Source organism: Leuresthes tenuis, unplaced genomic scaffold (genome assembly GCF_036924035.1).
Source record: "Leuresthes tenuis unplaced genomic scaffold, fLeuTen1.0.hap1 SCAF_6, whole genome shotgun sequence".
In the NCBI taxonomy this organism is placed as follows: Eukaryota; Metazoa; Chordata; class Actinopteri; order Atheriniformes; family Atherinopsidae; genus Leuresthes; species Leuresthes tenuis.
In genome coordinates, this window is record NW_027325360.1 from 36048799 (window position 1) to 36067431 (window position 18633).

At 40.7% G+C, this 18633-nt stretch overlaps 1 protein-coding gene across 2 annotated transcripts in view; it reads left to right on the plus strand.

Moving 5' to 3' along the window:
* Window positions 1–18633, plus strand: part of npr3 (natriuretic peptide receptor 3) — a 93536-nt gene that overhangs the window by 41749 nt on the left and 33154 nt on the right. For both annotated transcript variants that reach the window (XR_011916429.1, XM_072388602.1), the window contains exon 4: window positions 12171–12306. Coding sequence is in view for 1 of the 2 variants with exons in the window: in XM_072388602.1 (XP_072244703.1) it covers window positions 12171–12306 (136 nt within the window). In the remaining variant the exon portion in view is untranslated. The remainder of the gene's footprint in view (window positions 1–12170; window positions 12307–18633) is intronic.

The window sequence follows — 18633 nt, forward strand, 5'->3', positions numbered from 1 at the left end:
GGGGGAAATTTGTGTTTTTTAAACTCATTAAAAAGATGGTCTTTTTAAATATATGGGCTGTACTGAAATTAAATAAACAGATTTGTTAAAATCAAGAAATCTAATCTTTCTTTCTTTCTTCACCAGTGTTACAGAATCTACTCAGAGAGATGTATATAGTGAACGGAGACAACAGAACAGAGAAAGGGCAGATAATAAGTTTCAGTTTGTCATATAAAGTATTTTTCATAAACATTGTAGGGCTGGACAAAGTACTGGTTATTTTGCCAATTTCAGGGTCCACTTTTCCTAGCTCAGTGGCCCTTATGTAGTTAAAAAGGCAAGTTAATGAATGTAACAATTTGTTTAAAACTCCTGACTGAAAGCGAAAAACCAGGTTATGCCACATAAATCTTTTGAAACTGTATTTTTTTATCGAAAGCCTATGTGTATCTTAACTGTACAGCCTGGTCATACTGCATCCAGAATGCTTATGAGGAGGATGTGGTTGAAACAGATGTTCAACAGGGAAGGTTGGCAAATGCCACCCTTCTGAACACTTTAGATTATCATCTTTCTTCCCTGGACCTTTCTAAATGCTCTGATGTAATTGAGATTATACATCAGTACCATGAGCTCTTTTCAGATATACCTTCAATGTCTTTGAACATGACATTGATGTTAGTAATTCGACCCCTATTAAGTAGAATCCAAACAGGTTTAAACCTGACAAAAGACAGGTGATGCGTGGAAAAGTTATTATGTTATTAAGTTATTATATTAGTTATATGCTAAGGAATGGCATTACTGAACCTAGAGCTCTCCATGCATCTTAGTTGACAAGCCTCTTTTTGCCTCGCTTTGTCACAAAGCTAAACTTGCTGAAGGATTATTGGCAGGTGTCCTTGACAACATGAGCCTGTGAAGTATCTGCCTTTGTAACACCTGATGACTTCTGTCAGTATAGAGTCATGGCTTTTGGTATGAAAAATGCCCCAGCCACCATCTGGGTGTGAGGCTTATTTGGATGATATAATCATCTATAGCTGTACTTGGTCTCAACTTTTACACCAACTAAAGGAAGTGTTCAAGCATTTGGTAGCTGCCAACCTGATTTTAAACCATGCTAAATGTCAGTTTGGGTGTGCTACTCTCACTTACTAGGGTAAGATTATGTGTTGTAGGAGAATTTGTCCAGTTAAGGCTGACGTAGAGGCTATTGATTTTGTGTGCAATAGCTTAAAGCATCAAGAGCTTAAGCACTTTCTGGGAATGTCAGGGTACTATCACAGTTTTTGTCAGAACTTTGCCATTATTGCTGTTCCTTTAACTAACCTGCTTAGCCCAAAAGTACCATTTGTTTGGTCTGAGTGCTGTCAGACGGCTTTTGAAATGTTGAAGGCCCTGTTAGTTAGTACCCCTGTGCTTGCTCCACCAAATTTAGAAAAGCCATTTAGGCTTGCTGCGGATGCCAGTAATGCTGGATCAGTCCTCCTCTAAGAAGATAGTTGAAAAAAGAAACCATTCCACCATCGAGAGAGAGGCTCTTCCTTTTATTCTGGCCTTGGAACACTTTATGGTGTACATCTCTACAAGTCAGCCTGTAGCTGTCTATACTTTAACCTGGATGTGTGTCATGTTTGAGGAAATGACTATGTATTTGCAGATGCTCTCTCAAGGTCGTGAGTGGAACTAATTTGTGTGTTGAGCTGCCAGTCAAGTTTTTAACAACTTTCTTTGGGGTGGGGGTGTTATGCCCCGTGCCTTTGTGTTCCTCTGAGTTTTCCGTAGGGCTCAACCATCACCTGAAAGACGATAAAAGGCCAGCTTAGCCACTCTCTCTCTCTCTCTCTCCCACTCATGCTCCAACTTGGTGACCTACTGTAATTGTTTATTATCAAACTCTTAAAAAATCTTAAAAACCTCCAGCTTATCAAAAACATTATCCAAAATACGGCAGCTAGAGTTTTTTTTTCTTCATTGGCTACCTGTTAAATAAAAAATAGAATTTGAAATTCTTCTCTTCATATATAACATATAATATATAAGTAAAACTTATACTGATAAGTACAAGTTATCAAGCCCTTCTATTGTCCAACCTGCTGCCAGTATGTGTTAGACTAGCAGACAAAGGGGGAGAGGGGATTGAATGGAAGAGTAGTTTCAGTGCAATTCATTTTTTTTCCTAAGCTGGTCAACTTTTTTAAATTTGACTTTATATGAATTGGAATCATTTGGACCCTTATGAATTTGATTTAATTATGATTGTTTTAAAATCAATTTCATTGTAATTGGTTTAAATTGGATTTCTCTTCTCTCCGTACATATAGATATATATATATATATCTATATATATATATATATATATATATATATATATATATATATATAAATGGAGTCCCCTGGCAGGTTTATAACAGTGCACCTGATATCCTAAAGTTTTGTGGAGGCAATTAAGAATAGTTGGGGTGAAACAGTTTATTCCTAGAGCATGGCGTAGAGCAGGAGGTGTTCTTATTCCAAAGAAGAAAGAGTCCTTTTGACCTGAGTCAGTTCCGGATGATCGCTCTCCTAAATGTAGAGGGGAAGATTTTATTTAGTGTAGTTGCACAGAGATTAGCTAGTTATTTTGAAAATAATAGCTTGATAGGTAGTACTGTGTAGAAGGCAGGAATACCAGGTTTTGCAGGGTGTTTAGAGATGCAGACAGCCAAGAATGGGGAAAAAAGACTTGCATGCTACATTTCTGGATTTAGCAAATGCATTTGGTTCAGTGCCACATTGCCCTATTTGGAAAGTGTTTGATTATTTTGCCTGTAGAAGTTGTTACCTTGGTAAGAGCATATTATCAGGATATTAGACTGTGCCTAAGTACTGCAGGTTTTACAACAGGTTGGCAGAGGCTAGAAGTAGGCATTATGACAGGGTGTATGATTTCTCCATTAGCATTTACAGTGGCAATGTAAATAATTTATTAGAGCTTCCAAGTGGGTTGTAGGTGGAGAAAGAAGTCAGGATAGCATGAGCCTTACACCAATTAGGGCCTACGTGGATGACATGACGTTTGTGACTACAACAGTGCCATGTATGAGGAGAATACTTGAGAGACTTAATAAAAATCTAAAGTGGGCTGGTATGAAAATCAAACCTAGGCAGAGGCAACCCCCGCAGAACCTAAAACTCTAGGTAAATGGAGACCCGTTATGTTCATTATGTTCAGATACTGCAACTCTAAAGCACATTTTGTCAGGTTGTAAGGCTAGTCTGTCACAAGGCCGGTATATGTGGCGACATACCAAGTATTAAGAAGCTTAGCTGCAGGTATTGAAGATAAACGAAGACAGGTAAATTTTGGAGGGTCTAAGGTGTAGAGACTGGCAATTCAGTTTGTTCAAGAGGGGGAGAAAGTTAATAAGACAGTAAGGGGACAAGGCAGCTTAGAGGATGCTTGTGATTGGGAGATGCAGGTAGAATTAGGAGATAAGCTGTTGTTCCCCAGGAAATAGCCTCTACAAATCTAAGGCCTGATATAGTCTTGTGGTTTAGGAGAAGAATGAGAGGCTATTCCATAGAGCTGACTGTTCCATGGGAGGAATTAATAGAGATATATGAAAAGAAAAAGCTTAGGTATGTGGAGTTAGGGGCAGAAGCGAGCAGTGAGCATGGAAAGTTAGGATATGTCCAGTGGTAGTAGGATATATAGGATTTGTGGCAAAGTCTGTTGTCTCATTGTTGAGGGAGTTGGGTGTAAGTGGAGAGAGTGTGAGGAAAATAGTGAAGGAAGTGTCAGATGAGGCAGTAAATTCCAGTCAGTGGATTTGGATTAGAAGATGCAATAGTAGCACGGGGCCCAGCAGGGGAAGCACTTAGGGTAAAGAGACTCTTGGAAGAAGCAAGGAAGAAATTCAGGATATTTAAGTCGAGGGTGTGGCCCATGTGAGCCTTTTGAAACCAGGTGGCCATTTTAGGTGAATTGGCCTGTATGGCCTTTTTTTGCTCGCATTTTTAGTGATTGTTTGACTGTTTAGGGGAGTTTTTTTCTGCTGAATCTGCTAAAGTGTCTTGTCCTGCCTCCATGTCTGGCACCCTCTTTACTTTCATTACCCCCTACCCAAACCATGGTTTGAATCCCATTCCTACTTATCTTTACCTCTTCTATTTTTAACCCCTACCCGAACCAGGGTTTGTATCCCCACCCCACTATGACTGGTGTGCAGTTGGTGAGAGGCTGGGGTAGCTTGTGGTTATGGAAGGAAAAGATGGTTGTTGTGGTGTGAGGAGCAGTGATGGCTGACAGTAGGGGAGTGACTCTGGGACGCCAGTGATCACTGTGTAGCCTCCTGGAGGTGTCGCAGGCCCAACTAGATGAAACACTGATGAAAAGATTCCCACCTGATGACCCCAATGACATGTTGGTCAGCACTGCTTACTGGTCCATATCGGGATTATAGGGAATTATTCACGGAGTCTGGTCCATTTTTTTCTTTAGCACAAGTTTCTCGTGTTTACCGTGAATACATGTAAACTGCTATAAAAAAAAACGTAACTAATTTGAATACCCTGCCTTGCTTCAGTTTCTCTGGTCTACCTTCTCAGGCAGGTTGCCAGACCTGTGAGTTGTTCTTTGGCAGTCTCCAGTCAGTAAGGTATAGAATTTTTGTTGTTTTTCTTGGGAAGTTCCTCCTTCATTGCACCTTTCTGAAGTTCTGATATCTGGCTAACCTCCCTCCATGTTTCCGTGGCCATGGCTCCTAACCTTAGTCTCAATGAAAGGTACTGCCCTTACTGCTCTTTGTATTGTTGATCTTGTAGTCAAGTCACTCTAGGATCACTGCAGCTATAGCGTACATAAGCTTATTGGTCTCCGTGTAGATGTACTGTAGTATGTAGTGCCACATTGCCATTTTTAGGAGACTTTTAGAACTTCAGTACTTTGTCTCTTCCCTTTGGTAAAGGACCACACAGGCTCCAAGTATCAAGACTGTCCATGATCTTCCATCTCAGGTGAGCTGCCCTCATGTTAAGGTTATCAGGGCTTTCTAATGAGACTTGGTACTCATTATTGGATGGTAGGGATGATGATGTATCCCCCCTGATATGTCATCCTGGCTCTCCCTTGCTGTAGTATCTTTGTTGTACCTCATGGATCTCTAGCAGTGATCATAGATTCCATTTCCGAACTTAGAACACCATGTTAGAAGTTATTTATTAGTTAGTTTAGATGTTGGGTTTCAAAGTATCTATTGGTCCTACTTCCTCTGAATATATCCTGACGGGCATTGCTAGAAAAGTAGCATTTCATCAATGTGAGATTCTCTGCCTTAGTCCATGAATGTTTTGTTTCAGTAGTCCACTTGCCATCAGTATGTCCTGGTCCTCCAACAGACCCTATTAATCTGGGCGATGTGCGAGCCAGCATGACTTCAATTCTATGTCTCCCACACATATTAGTATCAAGGTTGCTGGAGGTGTGTCCTGACTGGAAATCAAAACCTCTGACTTTCTGTGCCAAGAATTGGGTAATCTCTGAGCCAAGCCTTCTGTGCCAAGATATCACAAATTTGATGATCATTTGTTGAAGGAGAGCATCTAAAGAGTAAGTTAAACTTTTTTTTAGTCATCATGCAGACAGCTGTACATTCACCAGCTCTGTCCTCATCTGTGTCATGCATGAACACTAAGTGGGATTTTCTCTCTTGTGATCCTCCCACACCAAATTTTGTCATGCATAGCTGCTGGTCTGTTTTATTAGATCGTTTCTTTAAGGCGTCTGATATGTTAAGAATGTTACTGTTGCTGGTTGTTTTGATGATGCATTCTTTCACCTGATGCACTTTAAATAAAAAGGATGTAAATTGTGAATCTGGAATGTTTAACGCTGGGCCTCTGCTGGCTAATATCCCTTTCACCAGCAAGGACCACACCATAACAGTTCATGTTTACTGGTTTAATGAAAGATATTAGGAAGTATGAATGAATTTATGTTTATATTTGAAGACTCTCTTCTGGACAGAGGAGATGAAGGCAGCTTCATTTAAAAGGTCTGAAATAAAAGATTTTCCTTGGGGTTTTACTTTAATAGCATAACTGATATGTCCTAGAAGAGCCAGTAATTGTTGCTTTATAGAACTGCCTGCAAGCAAGTAACTTCTCTTCCACACATAGTGAGGAGTGATCAGACTTCTTAGCCTGGACTTGTCCTAAACAGAAGCTCCTCGTCCTCTGTTTACTGGAAGAAGAAAAAAAAAGATTTGCCAAGAACTTTACTCCATACTAAACAGCCATGTAGCAAAATATTAAAGTATCCTGCATTTGTTACCCTCTCAAAGCTTACCTAACCGAAATTGTCCTCCTGTCAAACAAAAAATAGGCAGGGGTTTTCCTGTATAGAGAATTTGTTGGTGGGCGCCACCGCCAAATTCCTTACCGCCACCAGCTCACGGCTGGTTTTCAGTCGGTAATTTCACCAAGCGTTCCCCTGTCGGGATCTGTCATTTCATTCATACATAACTGCAGTTGCACGCAACCACCAGTAGTTATGGTGGCGCTGTGTCACAATTAGCATTGGCCGACATGTCAAACAAAGCATCTTTTACCATAGATATATAGACATAGATGCTGCATTCAGGCTTGTCAGGCACGTCAACATGGCCGCCATCTTGGGATGGGGTTTCTGACAGTAGTCAGACTGTCAGAGTGGGTCTGACAGCTGTGCATCTGGCAACATGCCAGACTTTGGTGCCGCTTACGGATGTTCCTGTGAAAGAAAAGCCGAAACGAATAAACTTGGAATAACATTTCGTGAGTAAGAAGTTGTATTATTTTATTTAACTGTTATGAACGTGTTAAATTTATTGTATATCTTTAGATAACATAAATGAAACTAGCTTATTACTAGTTTACGTCAGGAGAAGAAAACAAAATATGTTTTAGTTAGTAAGACATCAGTAAGATGATGAAAGGGACATTTGGCAATCAGCCACTGTATATAATTGTGCTAAGTTATTCCTAAATGACCTATTAAATCAGTTTCATAGCACGACGATTAATGTTAACTGCTAACGTAAGTTATGTACCTGGATTGTAGCTACATAAGCACGGAGAACGGACCGTTGTTCAGATGGAGTTGTTTTGTGGGTAGGATTCCAAAAGATAAATGGAAGAGGCAGCCATGGGCAGCAGCACTCATGAGAAGAGGTTTTATCCCAAAGGACCGTTCAGACGTCTGCAGCTGTCACTTTAAACCACAAGACTTTGACAGGACTGGACAGTCAACTCATTTCAAGGAGGGAGTGAAACCATCACTTTTTAATTTTACTGACCATCTTTGCAAAGTTAGTGTAAATGTGACAAATTCTCATATAATCTTAATATTTCACTAACACAACGCAGTGCCCACTAAATGACAATTAAATACACTAGACGGCTTGAAAATAGGTTGAAAATTCAGTGAGTTGTGGTGACTTTAATCGTTGATAGATCTCTGGCTCTTTTGACTAATGCAGCAAGTAGACATGGCTTCCCCCGTCCCAAGATGACATATCGTTCCAATGGACAGCAGCGTCGAGGGCGGCATCTACTTGTATAGATATATATATATACGATCTTTTACCGCCACATCCAGAGAGACGACGAAGAAGAAGTTTTCACTGCAACAAACACGGATGATGACAGTTCGACAAAAAATTATTAGTATTGTTTCTTTTGCACCCAAACACGTCCAGTTCCTGTGAAAAAATTTATGTTACACGCTGCATACATTCATATTACCAATATTAGTTAACGTATCAGTTTTGCAGGTATAGAGAAACATAAGATCAACAAATTTTTTCAAAACGAATGCGAGAAGACGAGAGACAAGACAGGTGAAGGAGTGTAGACACTGAAGATAGGCAGCTAAAATGCTAAAATTGTGTTATTGATGATATGTGGTAAGTTTGTCAGGTACGAAAGCAATACAGCTCAGCAGATGTTGAGAGGCTATTTTCTCATGATCAAGAACACTATCACAATTCATGTCTACACCAGAATAAGTTTTTTTTAGTTTTTTTTTTTAAGATGGCCATTGATGGTCCAAAATGGTCAAAAAAAGGTCTTTGAGTAGAAAGACTGCATCAGGAGGTTCTACAGGATGAAACCAAGGAGGGCCAAATGTTCGGATACTGGCTTTGCCCTGTACAAGTAAATGGTGGTTAAGCTGCCATGTAACTGAACTGAATGTTAAACAAAGCGCATAAAAAATAAATTAATATGCTTTAAAATAATACTTGTGATTTTTTTAAATTAATCTATATACAACTCCTAAAATAGACTGCTGGTAAAACACTACGTGTGCACCTGTGAGCCCACGATCAGGTACCACCACTACTTCATTTTAAGCCAGGAAAAATCCTGAATAGGAGTTGAAAAAAAAGGGGGGCGCAATATCGCCACAATCAGCTTGTGATGCATTTCTGATGTTACAGACCTTAACCATATAATGAAGTTCCATGCTGTCCCAATCATAAGTTACCAGATAACAACATAATGGTCATCTGTTCAAAGTTTACAGTCACAGGTGAGTCCTGCAGCCTCTCAAACCAGTCATTTAACTGATGATCATCGGCGCCTCTTACCTCCATTTAACAATAATCGGAGGAGTATTAGAAAAGGATGTAATCTGGGGCCTCATATACAAAGGGTGTGTACGCACAAAAAAGGGGTGTACGCACCTTTTCACGTCAACGATCAGATGTATCAAGAGTGAAATCGCTGTGAAAATGTGCGGTGCCTCACGCCAACTTCAGGGCTGGCGTACGCACTTTTCTACTGCTGTTGATTCTTTGGCAACACTTAGAGGTGATGTTGGGAAACTGTTATAATAAATTAATCTGAAAACAATTTGTCCTCAGACTGAGTGATGTGCACATTTGAGACACATGAACAATTAACACTGATGAACAATTAACACACCCATGTGTCTGCAATTACACGAGTGGATATAAAAGCATGCACAAAGTGTTGCAATGCATACTATTAAATACAATGGCTGCTTTAGCAGTAGTAGAAGACATTGTAAATTGTGCAATTGGAAAACAACATGTGTTAAGAGACTGAGAGGTTTTGCTGGCACATGATGACAACTGGCTCATCAGCCGTTTTGAGGGCAATCCTCCTGGAACTGTGCGCAGAGCTGCGACCGGCGTTGGAGTGCAACACAGCGAGGAGCCATGCACTGCTTTTGCCACAGGTGATGTGCACACTGGGGTTTAAGCAACCGGGGCATTCCAGAGGGATCTGGCCAACCGATTGGGACTGTGCCAGTCGACCCTGAGCCGAGCCATGCCAGCCGAGTGGGACGGAATTATCTGAATCTCAGCAGGTATATCAAATTCTCACAATGCAGGCCAACATTGAAGCGCAATTTGAAGCAAGAGCAGGTTTTCCTAACGTAATCGGAGCTATCGACTGCACACACAGTGCTATAAAAGCGCCATCACATGATGAATTTGTATCAACAGAAAACATTTTCATTCCATCAATGTACCGATAGTATGTGATGCGCAAATGCTTTGTGGGGGTGACCTGGTTCAACGCACGATTCATACATTCAGTTATAGAATTGTTGGGAACAGACATCAGGCTGGCACTGTGTGCGATGGGTGGCTTCTTGGTGAGTAACTTTATTTGTGTAATTGTCCTAATATTATTCCCCATGACGTGCATTGAGCATGTGCGCCCCCAAATTCTATCCTGTCTTTACAGCATCATAGTTGGTGGTTAAAGTTAGTAATTTGCAGTTTTTTTGCTGGTTAAACAACAGCTTAAGATCTTTCTAACAAGCCCCTGATCATCTCTATGTGCAAATGTTAATAACCCTGTGTGTAAAGTGTGAAATGTCTTAATAAGCCTCACCTTTTCCCAATTCCATGTTGATTGGGATGTACAAACAAAATGTGCTTGGATTCATGCATGCGCATACATTGATACATCCGGATATTTTTGTACATTGGAGGTCATTTTGGTTTGAGCGTACGCCATGTTTCAGTAGGAAATTCAAAAGGAAGTCATTGTACATGAGGCCCCTGGAGTTTATTATAATGGAGTTCAGTTCACACTAACCCCAGTTATCAGGTGTAATTCAGCTGCTGACTTCAACAGTTACTTTACCATCTCTGTGCCGTTGTTTATCCTGTCTTGTCCTCCTACCTCATCTGACGTACGAAAGCCTCCGCTTCCTCCAGTTTTCCGAAAGTCTGAGTCTTTCCCTGAAGGTTACCAACAGCCTGGCCAGGAGCAGCATGCCGTGTCTTACCCCCATGTCATGGAGCCGTTGTCTCACAGGGTCGAATTCCTTCTGTTTCTTGTGTAGATTGGCTGCCATGTCAGGATAAAATTGTACCAGTTTACCCTTATAGAAGACTTGCTTTTTTTGTTTTGATTGCTTTCACCACCAGTGTCTTGTCTCTGTCACTGAGGAATTTCATGATGAGTGTCCTCGGGCAGGTGTTTGCTTTGACTTTAGCATGTGAAGCGCCTCCGGGGTCCAGGATTCAAGAAAAGAGCAGGTATCTCCACCCTTTGAGGATTTGTGAGAATATATCTGCAGATATCCAGATGGGAGCCACTGCACATATATAAGTGATAGGTAATGCAGAACAGTTCTCTATATGTGGTTAGTCCCTTGATTGATTGTTACAGTATGGCTGTGAGGAATAGTGGTCCCCTTAATGCCTTCTTAAATGGGATAACAGGGAGTATTTCTAAAATCAAATCTTCAACCGTCATCAGGTATAACATCTTTTTTTTTTTTTTTTTTAATTCTGCCTTTTTCCCCCTTTGGTTTCAAATGTCACATATACTGCTCCATGACATGTTCAGTATTATGTTGGTCGTTTGAAGCCTAAATTGCTTCCTGCTTTTAGAATATTATTTATGCTACCATACATTTTTAACTCAGATTCTTGTACACAAATATCGTACCTTATTATATCATGATTTAATTTTTCTAAAATGCAATAAACTCAAGAAGATTTTTCAGTGTGTTCACTGACCGATTTACTGATTTGACTGTATTTACAAAATTTTAATTATTTGAAATTTGATACCAGCAACAAACTAAAAAAAATGGGTGTCAGGATTTCACAACAGTACCCTTTCACTAATGTTAAACAGCTGCCGTTTTTATGGGGTATCGGGTGTTATTGCTTGTTCGTATGTCTGAGCATGTAAAACAGCAAGCCTTACAGTGATTATTTTACAAATCAGTGGACAATCAGTGGTTGAATTTAAAAGGCTTTCTTACTGTCTGTATTAACAAAGTGGGAAATTATCTTTGGGTCTATTCTAATACTTGGACAAGTAATATGTTACTTCTGTCATCATTCATTTTGCAACACAAAATATAACGATTGTGGGGGTTAGCACTGTTGGATCAAAGCAAGAAGGCTCTCAGTTCGAATTTTAACTGGGACCTTTCTTTGTGAAATTTGCATGTTCTCCCCATGTATGTATGGATTTTCTCTGGGTACTCTGGTGTCCTCTCCAGTTAAAAAAAATGCAGATTAATAGGTGATTCTAAATTGAGCAGTAGTGTGCGCTTAAATGGTTGTTTGTCTCTGATGGATTGGTGACCAGTCCAGGGGGTACCCCGCTTTTCATCCAATAAGGGGTATGCTCCAGCCTTTCACGTGACTCTGAACTGGATTAAGCAGGTATAAAAAAATGGATGGATGGATGTATGAAAAAAATATTAATACTAATACATCTGTAGCTTAATAGCTTAATTGGACGTAATCCTTTTTATGAGTGGCAATCAGATTTTACACTTGTGTTGTAGCACCGTCGCCTCACAGCAAGTGGGTTCCAGGTTCGATCCCCACCTGGAGTTTGCATGTTCTCCCCGTGTATGCATGGGTTCGCTCCGGGTACTCCGGCTTCCTCCCATCGTCCAACATGGATGTTATGCATGTTAGGTTAATTGGTGACTCTAAAATTGTCCTTAGGAGTGAATGTGAGCAAGGTTGTTTGTCTCGTTAGTGTCTGTGTGGCTCTATGATGGACTGGCGACCTGTCCAGGGTGTACCCCGCCTCTCCCGTGATGACCGCTGGGATAGGTTCCAGGGATTCTTAAATTTGCTTGGATTTTTAGTCTTCAAAATTCAGTAACATTGCATCATCTTTACGACTATGCATACTGTTTTTCATGTCAGGTCAACATGTTTGTCGAGGGATTCCATGATGCCATGTTGTTGTATGCCATTGCCTTACACGATGCCATGAAAAATGGATACAGCAAGAAGAATGGAACAGAGATCACCTCACGCATGTGGAACAGAACATTTGAAGGTAAAACACACTGCTCACACAAGATGGTAATTGTTTGTACGAGATAGTTATATGTCAGAAATATAATGTTATTTTCCAATGTTATGTTAAAAATATTTCTGGAACTCTACAACCTAACCCCAGCCCAGATTTTACTGCATCATAACACTTTAAATAAATAACTGTTCTTTACTTAAATGTTAGTACTATTGAAAAAAAACAAAAATGGACATTATTTGTATCTATGCACACAGGTGATGCAGATGTGAATGTTTTATTAGAAACTTGGCTCAGCAAGTTCATCTTTAGCAGTGACATCGGTTTAGATTATAAATGGAATTAAGTAAAAAGTGTTTGTTCAGATTTCACACCAAAAGCTTACAATTCTGTTGCCTTTGCCAAGATGTTCTTTGCTATGTTGTAATACATGGCACTGTTATTTTTACAATGAGAATTATGTTCTCATTGATTTCATTGAGCACGTGTATTGATTTCACATATATGGCACATTCAAATCCCTCAAAAATGTAAATCAGAAAAAGCCAACTGTATTACAGATTAACTACAATATTTACTTTTTTTTTGTCTAGTCTTTTTGTGAGCGTATTTGTTTATCACATATATATCATAGTCTATGGCTGCACTGTGGTGTGGTGGTTAACACCGTCGCTTCACAGCAAGAGAATTCCTGGTTTGAATCCCAGCTGGGGCATTTCTGTGTGGAGTTTACATGTTTTTCCTGTGTGTGGGTGGGTTCTCACCAGGTAATCCAAAAACATGTTAGGTTAACTGGTCGTTCTAACTCGACTCTGGGAATGAGCGCGAGTGTGCATGGTTGTTTATCTTGTTTGTCTCGCCCTGTGACTGGCGACCTGTCTTGCCTTTTACCCAATGGCAGCTGGGATAGGTTCCAGCCCCCCCGCGACCTGACCGACGGATTAAGCGGGTATAGAAAATGGAGGGATGGATGGATGGATGATAGGACATAAAAGTATGCTGTCATATTTTTGTGGAGTCCTTTAACACTAGATTTGAAGATTTCACTTGAAATTTGTGGTGGTTTGTGAAGATGTCTTTGTCAGTCTCTTCAGCATTACAACCAATTTTCATGTGCAGGGCTAAGATGGAGATTTGTTTTTACAACAGTTTGGTTAAAATCTCTCAACTGTCATTGATACTAAACCTCCTAAAACCAAGTCAAGTTTACTGATAAACCTTGATTTAGTTTAGGAGTATTAGAAACATTTTACAGCTCAAGTGTTTCTACACGATTGCTTTCCTGCTTTTGAAGAGAGCAGACGTGTCTCTGCTTCTTATTGCTTAATTTGCTTTTAAATCATTCTATTTCTTTCCACAAGTCTTAGATATAATTGCATTCTTTTTCTTTTAAGTGAACAAAGACTTTTTTAATAATTTTTTATTCTTTTTACTTATCTGACGAGCCAGCAACTCTGTGTACGCACACACGCGGCCTACACACAGCTATAACCTGATTTACAGTGTCTGGGCACCTAGCACTCAGCTAAATAGCCTGGAAAGGTGCTAACCGATAGGCTAACTAGCAACAAGAGTCCTCCCTTCTCCACAGACACTACTACAGCCTCCTGCAGAAGATTTCAGAACTTGAGACGAAAATTAATCGCTTATAAGTAAATGTGGAGGTAAAAGGACTAAGTGAAAATGAAACAACCTTGCCATTGATTCAAAACAGTGGAGATGGGCAAGCTAACACACAGCTAAGGAGCACAGATAACACGACCAAGAATGTAGACTGTGCATTATAATAAATCATCGAATAATAAACCTCCCTGGACCTGTCTCAGTGCAAAACCAAAAAGTAAATCATGTCTCCTGAAAGTGGGAGGACGAGAAACCAACTGGCCTTCACTTCCTATGAGACAGAGGAGCTCTTCTACCGCTGTACATGGGAGGAAACACGACTGGACATCTGTGAATAGGAAGGTTAACAACAAACCTCCAAAACAACAGAGTGTGAAACTGCAGAACAGATTTGCTCCACTAACGAAGGACTCTGGATCTCTATTGGATGACCATCCATCCCAAAGCAGCAAGGCAAGGACTGAAAACCTGTTAAAAAGTAAAAGGCCACAGGTAAAGCTAAAGGCTGGGCCTCAAACTCTGATTGTGAGTGACTCTGCCGTAAATGATGTACAAAGGATGTGCGGTAAGAACACTAAAGTCCTCTGCTTTCCTAGGGATATGGTTAACGATCTGAAGTAGAGAATTCTTGACATTGCAGACTGTACAACTGTGACAAACATTATTCTGCATACAGGGTCAAACAATGTGTCCAAACAACAATCTGTGGTTCTGAAACGGGACTTCATTGGATTATTAAACACAGTGAGCTCGCTGAATGCAGCTGTATTCATCAGTGGACCTGTTCCACCTGTCAGAGGAGGAGAGGAAAGATTCAGCAGGTTGTCAGCACTGAATAAATGTTTTTTATTAGCATGTCCTGACCACTCAGTGCATTTTATTAATAATTGTAACAAATTTTTTGGGAACGCAGGCATCTTTTTAAGGCAAATGGATTTAATTTTAACAAGTCACTTCAACATATTTTATTTCCTACGTCATCCATCTGTGCTCGGTGCCAAGGCTGACATAAACAAGGAGTTATCTCATAGAGAGGAACAAACAAATCCCAGCAGAAACCTCAAGGAGGAACTCCATCTGCCCTCACCTGACCAGCACCAATGACCAGGACCAGGGACCAGGACCAAGACCTTCCCCAGCCCCCCAAACCCCTGACAGATCATCATGCTCCTCACCCTCCCTTTCTCCCTCCCCCGCTTACCTTAAATTCACAGAGCAGATGATGGAGCGGCTCAATGCTGTGCTCAGGTCTACCCCCCAGCCAAATCCCTTTTTGTCCCCCATAAACCCCCAATCAGAGTGGCCGAAGGTTCGCCATCAAGCTTCGCCCCCACCAGAGGAGCTGAAGCGACAGAGCCCAGCCCCACCCCCTCTGTCCCTCCACACTGCCATCCTGTTCTGTCTCCACAGTCTGATGTGTGACGTGTGGAGGGTCTGGGCTGCAAGGATTATGACAGTCGTGACTTTTCCCAGGACAAGCTGGGACCCTGTTTATTAGAAGGTTTTAAAATTTCTGTACTTTTAGGTGACAGAAGGAGAAATGTGGCCCAGTCAAAACGCAGAGAGTTGTACTCTAAAAAATCAGCTGATGGTCTCACCCAGAGTCCTGTTTCTGAATGGTTACAGGTCCCCCAAATACTGTGCAGACTTTTTTGATGACCTTAGTGAACTGCTGTCTATGATCTGTGTTGACTTTGACTGTGTAATTATTGTTGGTGATTTTAATATCCATGTGGACAACCCTCAGGACAAAGGGACTAAAGACCTGAGTAACACTCTGGAGAACTTTGGGCTGACTCAGCATGTAAAAGAGGCGATTCACAATTGGGGGGCACACTCTAGACTTAGTGATCTCTAAGGGTCTGAGCATTTCAAAGATTACTGTGTCTGATGTGGAAACAGTAATCTTGTCTTGTAATGTGTCCAATGTTAAATGTTATGGATACTATCGCTCCCATTAAGGTGAAGGTTATCTCTGGCAGGAAGAAGTCTCCATGGCGAAATTCCACACTGGTGAAAAACGGTAAAAGAGAGTGTCGGAAAACTGAGCGCAGATGGAGAAAAACAAATCTCCAGGTTCATTATGATTAGAATCTATAAAGAGAAACTATACTCTTATAATTTACAACTGAGGAATGCAAGGAAAATCCTACTTCTCTGACATCATCTCCAAAAGCCATAATGCTCGGGCCTTATTTGCTACAGTTGACAGGCTAACAAACCCTCCTGTGCCAGTGGCAACGGAACTTCATTCCACCATGGCCTGCAATGACTTTGCCAAATTCTTCATAGACAAAGTCCAAAATATGAGACAAGCAGTTGGTGCATCAGCAGCAGGTTCAGCATATGTACCGTGTCCACCAAAAACCGGTTTAAACACCATGACACTGTTTCAATCCATTAACAGTAAAGACCTGGAGGACATCTTACGTCACCTGAAGTCCTCCTCTTGCTGTTTAGACATCCTACCAACAGGTTTTTTCAAAGGGGTCTCAAAGATTTTGGAGTTGGACCTGTTACTGATCGTGAACTTGTCCTTAACGTCAGGTGTGTTTCCAGAGCCACTAAAAACAGCTGTAATTAAACCTCTGCTGAAAAAGGACAATCTTGACAAGATGCAAATGAACAACTGCAGGCCCATCTCAAATCTCCCATTTTTAAGAAAAAAGATAATTGAAAAAGTGTTTTTTCAACAGCTTAATTGCTTTTTAACACAAAATAACTGCTGTGATACCTTCCAGTCAGGCAACACAGCACTGAGACTGCTCTGACCAAAGTCTTTAATTACATACAGTATGTCTGAATACAGACGGTAGAAAAAAGTCAGTCTTAGTTTTACTGGATCTCAGTGCTGCTTTTGATACAGTTGATCACAATATATCACTCAAACAACTGGAGAGTATTTCCGGAACTGTACTAAACTGGTTCAAAATGTAGAGCCCCAGGGTCTGAGCCTCTTAAACAGATTAAATGTTCCTGTAAAACACAGGGAAATGATGAGACAGACAACCGATGACATTTATCAATGCCTTGCCTCTGCCATATTTATTAATACAGTCACCGTTTACGTACACCAGTGCTTAGCATAGAACTGTCTAGTTTACTAACTCACAGACTTCATGGGACTAACACATGTATGCTGGCAGACTTAGCTTTAGCTGTTCAACATTCTCAGTACGCATCTTTAGAACCAGTAAACATATGTTCCTCACTGCCAACGACATCCATCCATCCATTTTCTATACCGTCAATCCGTTAATCCGGTAGCAGGTGGGCTGGAGCCTATCCCAGCAGTCATCGGGCGAAAGGCGGGGTACACCCTGGACAGGTCGCCAGTCCATCACAGGGCCACACAGAGACAAACGAGACAAACAACCATGCACGCTCACACTCACTCCTACGGACAATTTAGAGTCACTGCCAACGACATGTTAACACTAATACACAATGTCAGAATACAAAACGGAGCTTGCTTAACTAAAAGGAGCTTGAAATAAGTTTACAATTTATTCTAAATGACACCCGCAGTGTCGTCCTGACTTCAACATCTTTAGTCTTTTCACCTCACTCAAAACGTAACAAAATACAGAGTTTATCAACTGATTTATATATTCACATTTAGCTGTGTTTCTTATAAGTATTCTAAAACTCCTTTCAAGTGAGTTTGAACGTTACTTACCTGCAAAACACAGGGAAATGATGAGACAGACAACCGATGACGTTTATCAATGCCTCGCTTCTGCCATATTGGAGATGGAGACTTTTGACCTTGTTATTCTGTCTCACCGAGCAATGCGCCACCTTCTGGCATGAGGTTGTAACTACAACTTAAACAAAATCATCCCCAAAGTGAATAATACAAATATTTAATGTTATTACACATTAGTGTGTCACAAAAACACATAGGAACTTAGAAAACAGGAAGTACTTTGTGTCAATAGGTAACTTTCCATCTGAGCAGACAAGAATCACATGTGGAGTTCCCCAAGGATTCCATGGGACCTATTCTGTTTAAAATCTACAAGCTCCCACTGACACAGATTATAAAAAATAACAAAATAAACTACCATAGCTATGCAGATGACACGCAGATATATATTACAATGTCACCAGGAGACCGAGGCCCTGTACAGGCCCTTGGAAAATGCATTTAGGAGATTAATGACCGGATGTGCCACAACTTTCTCCAGCAAAACAAAAACAAACCTGAGGTAATTGTCTTTGGAGCCAAAGAGAAACGATTGCAAGTCACCACAGAGCTTCAATCTATACACCTAAAAACTACCAACCAGGCCAGAAATCTGGGTTTAGTGATGGACTCAGACCTAAATTTTGAAAAACACATTAGGGCAATAACAAAGTCAGCCTACTATCACCTTCAGAATATTTCAAGGTTAAAAGATCTGATGTCTCAGCAGGACCTGGAAAAACTAGTCCATGCATTCATCTTTAGTAGGCTTGATTATTGTAATGGGATCTTTACAGGTCTACCTAAAAAGTCAGTTAGACAACTGCAGCTCATCCAGAACTCAGCTGCTCGAGTCCTCACTAAGACCAAAAAAGTGGACCACATCAGTCCAGCTGTGAGGTCTTTCCACTGGCTGCCTGTCCATCAGAGGATAGACTTTAAAGTTCTGATTTTGGTCTATAAAGCTCTGAATGGTCTAGGACCAAAATACATCAGTGACCTCCTGACCCAGTATGAATCCTCCAGACACCACATCTGGA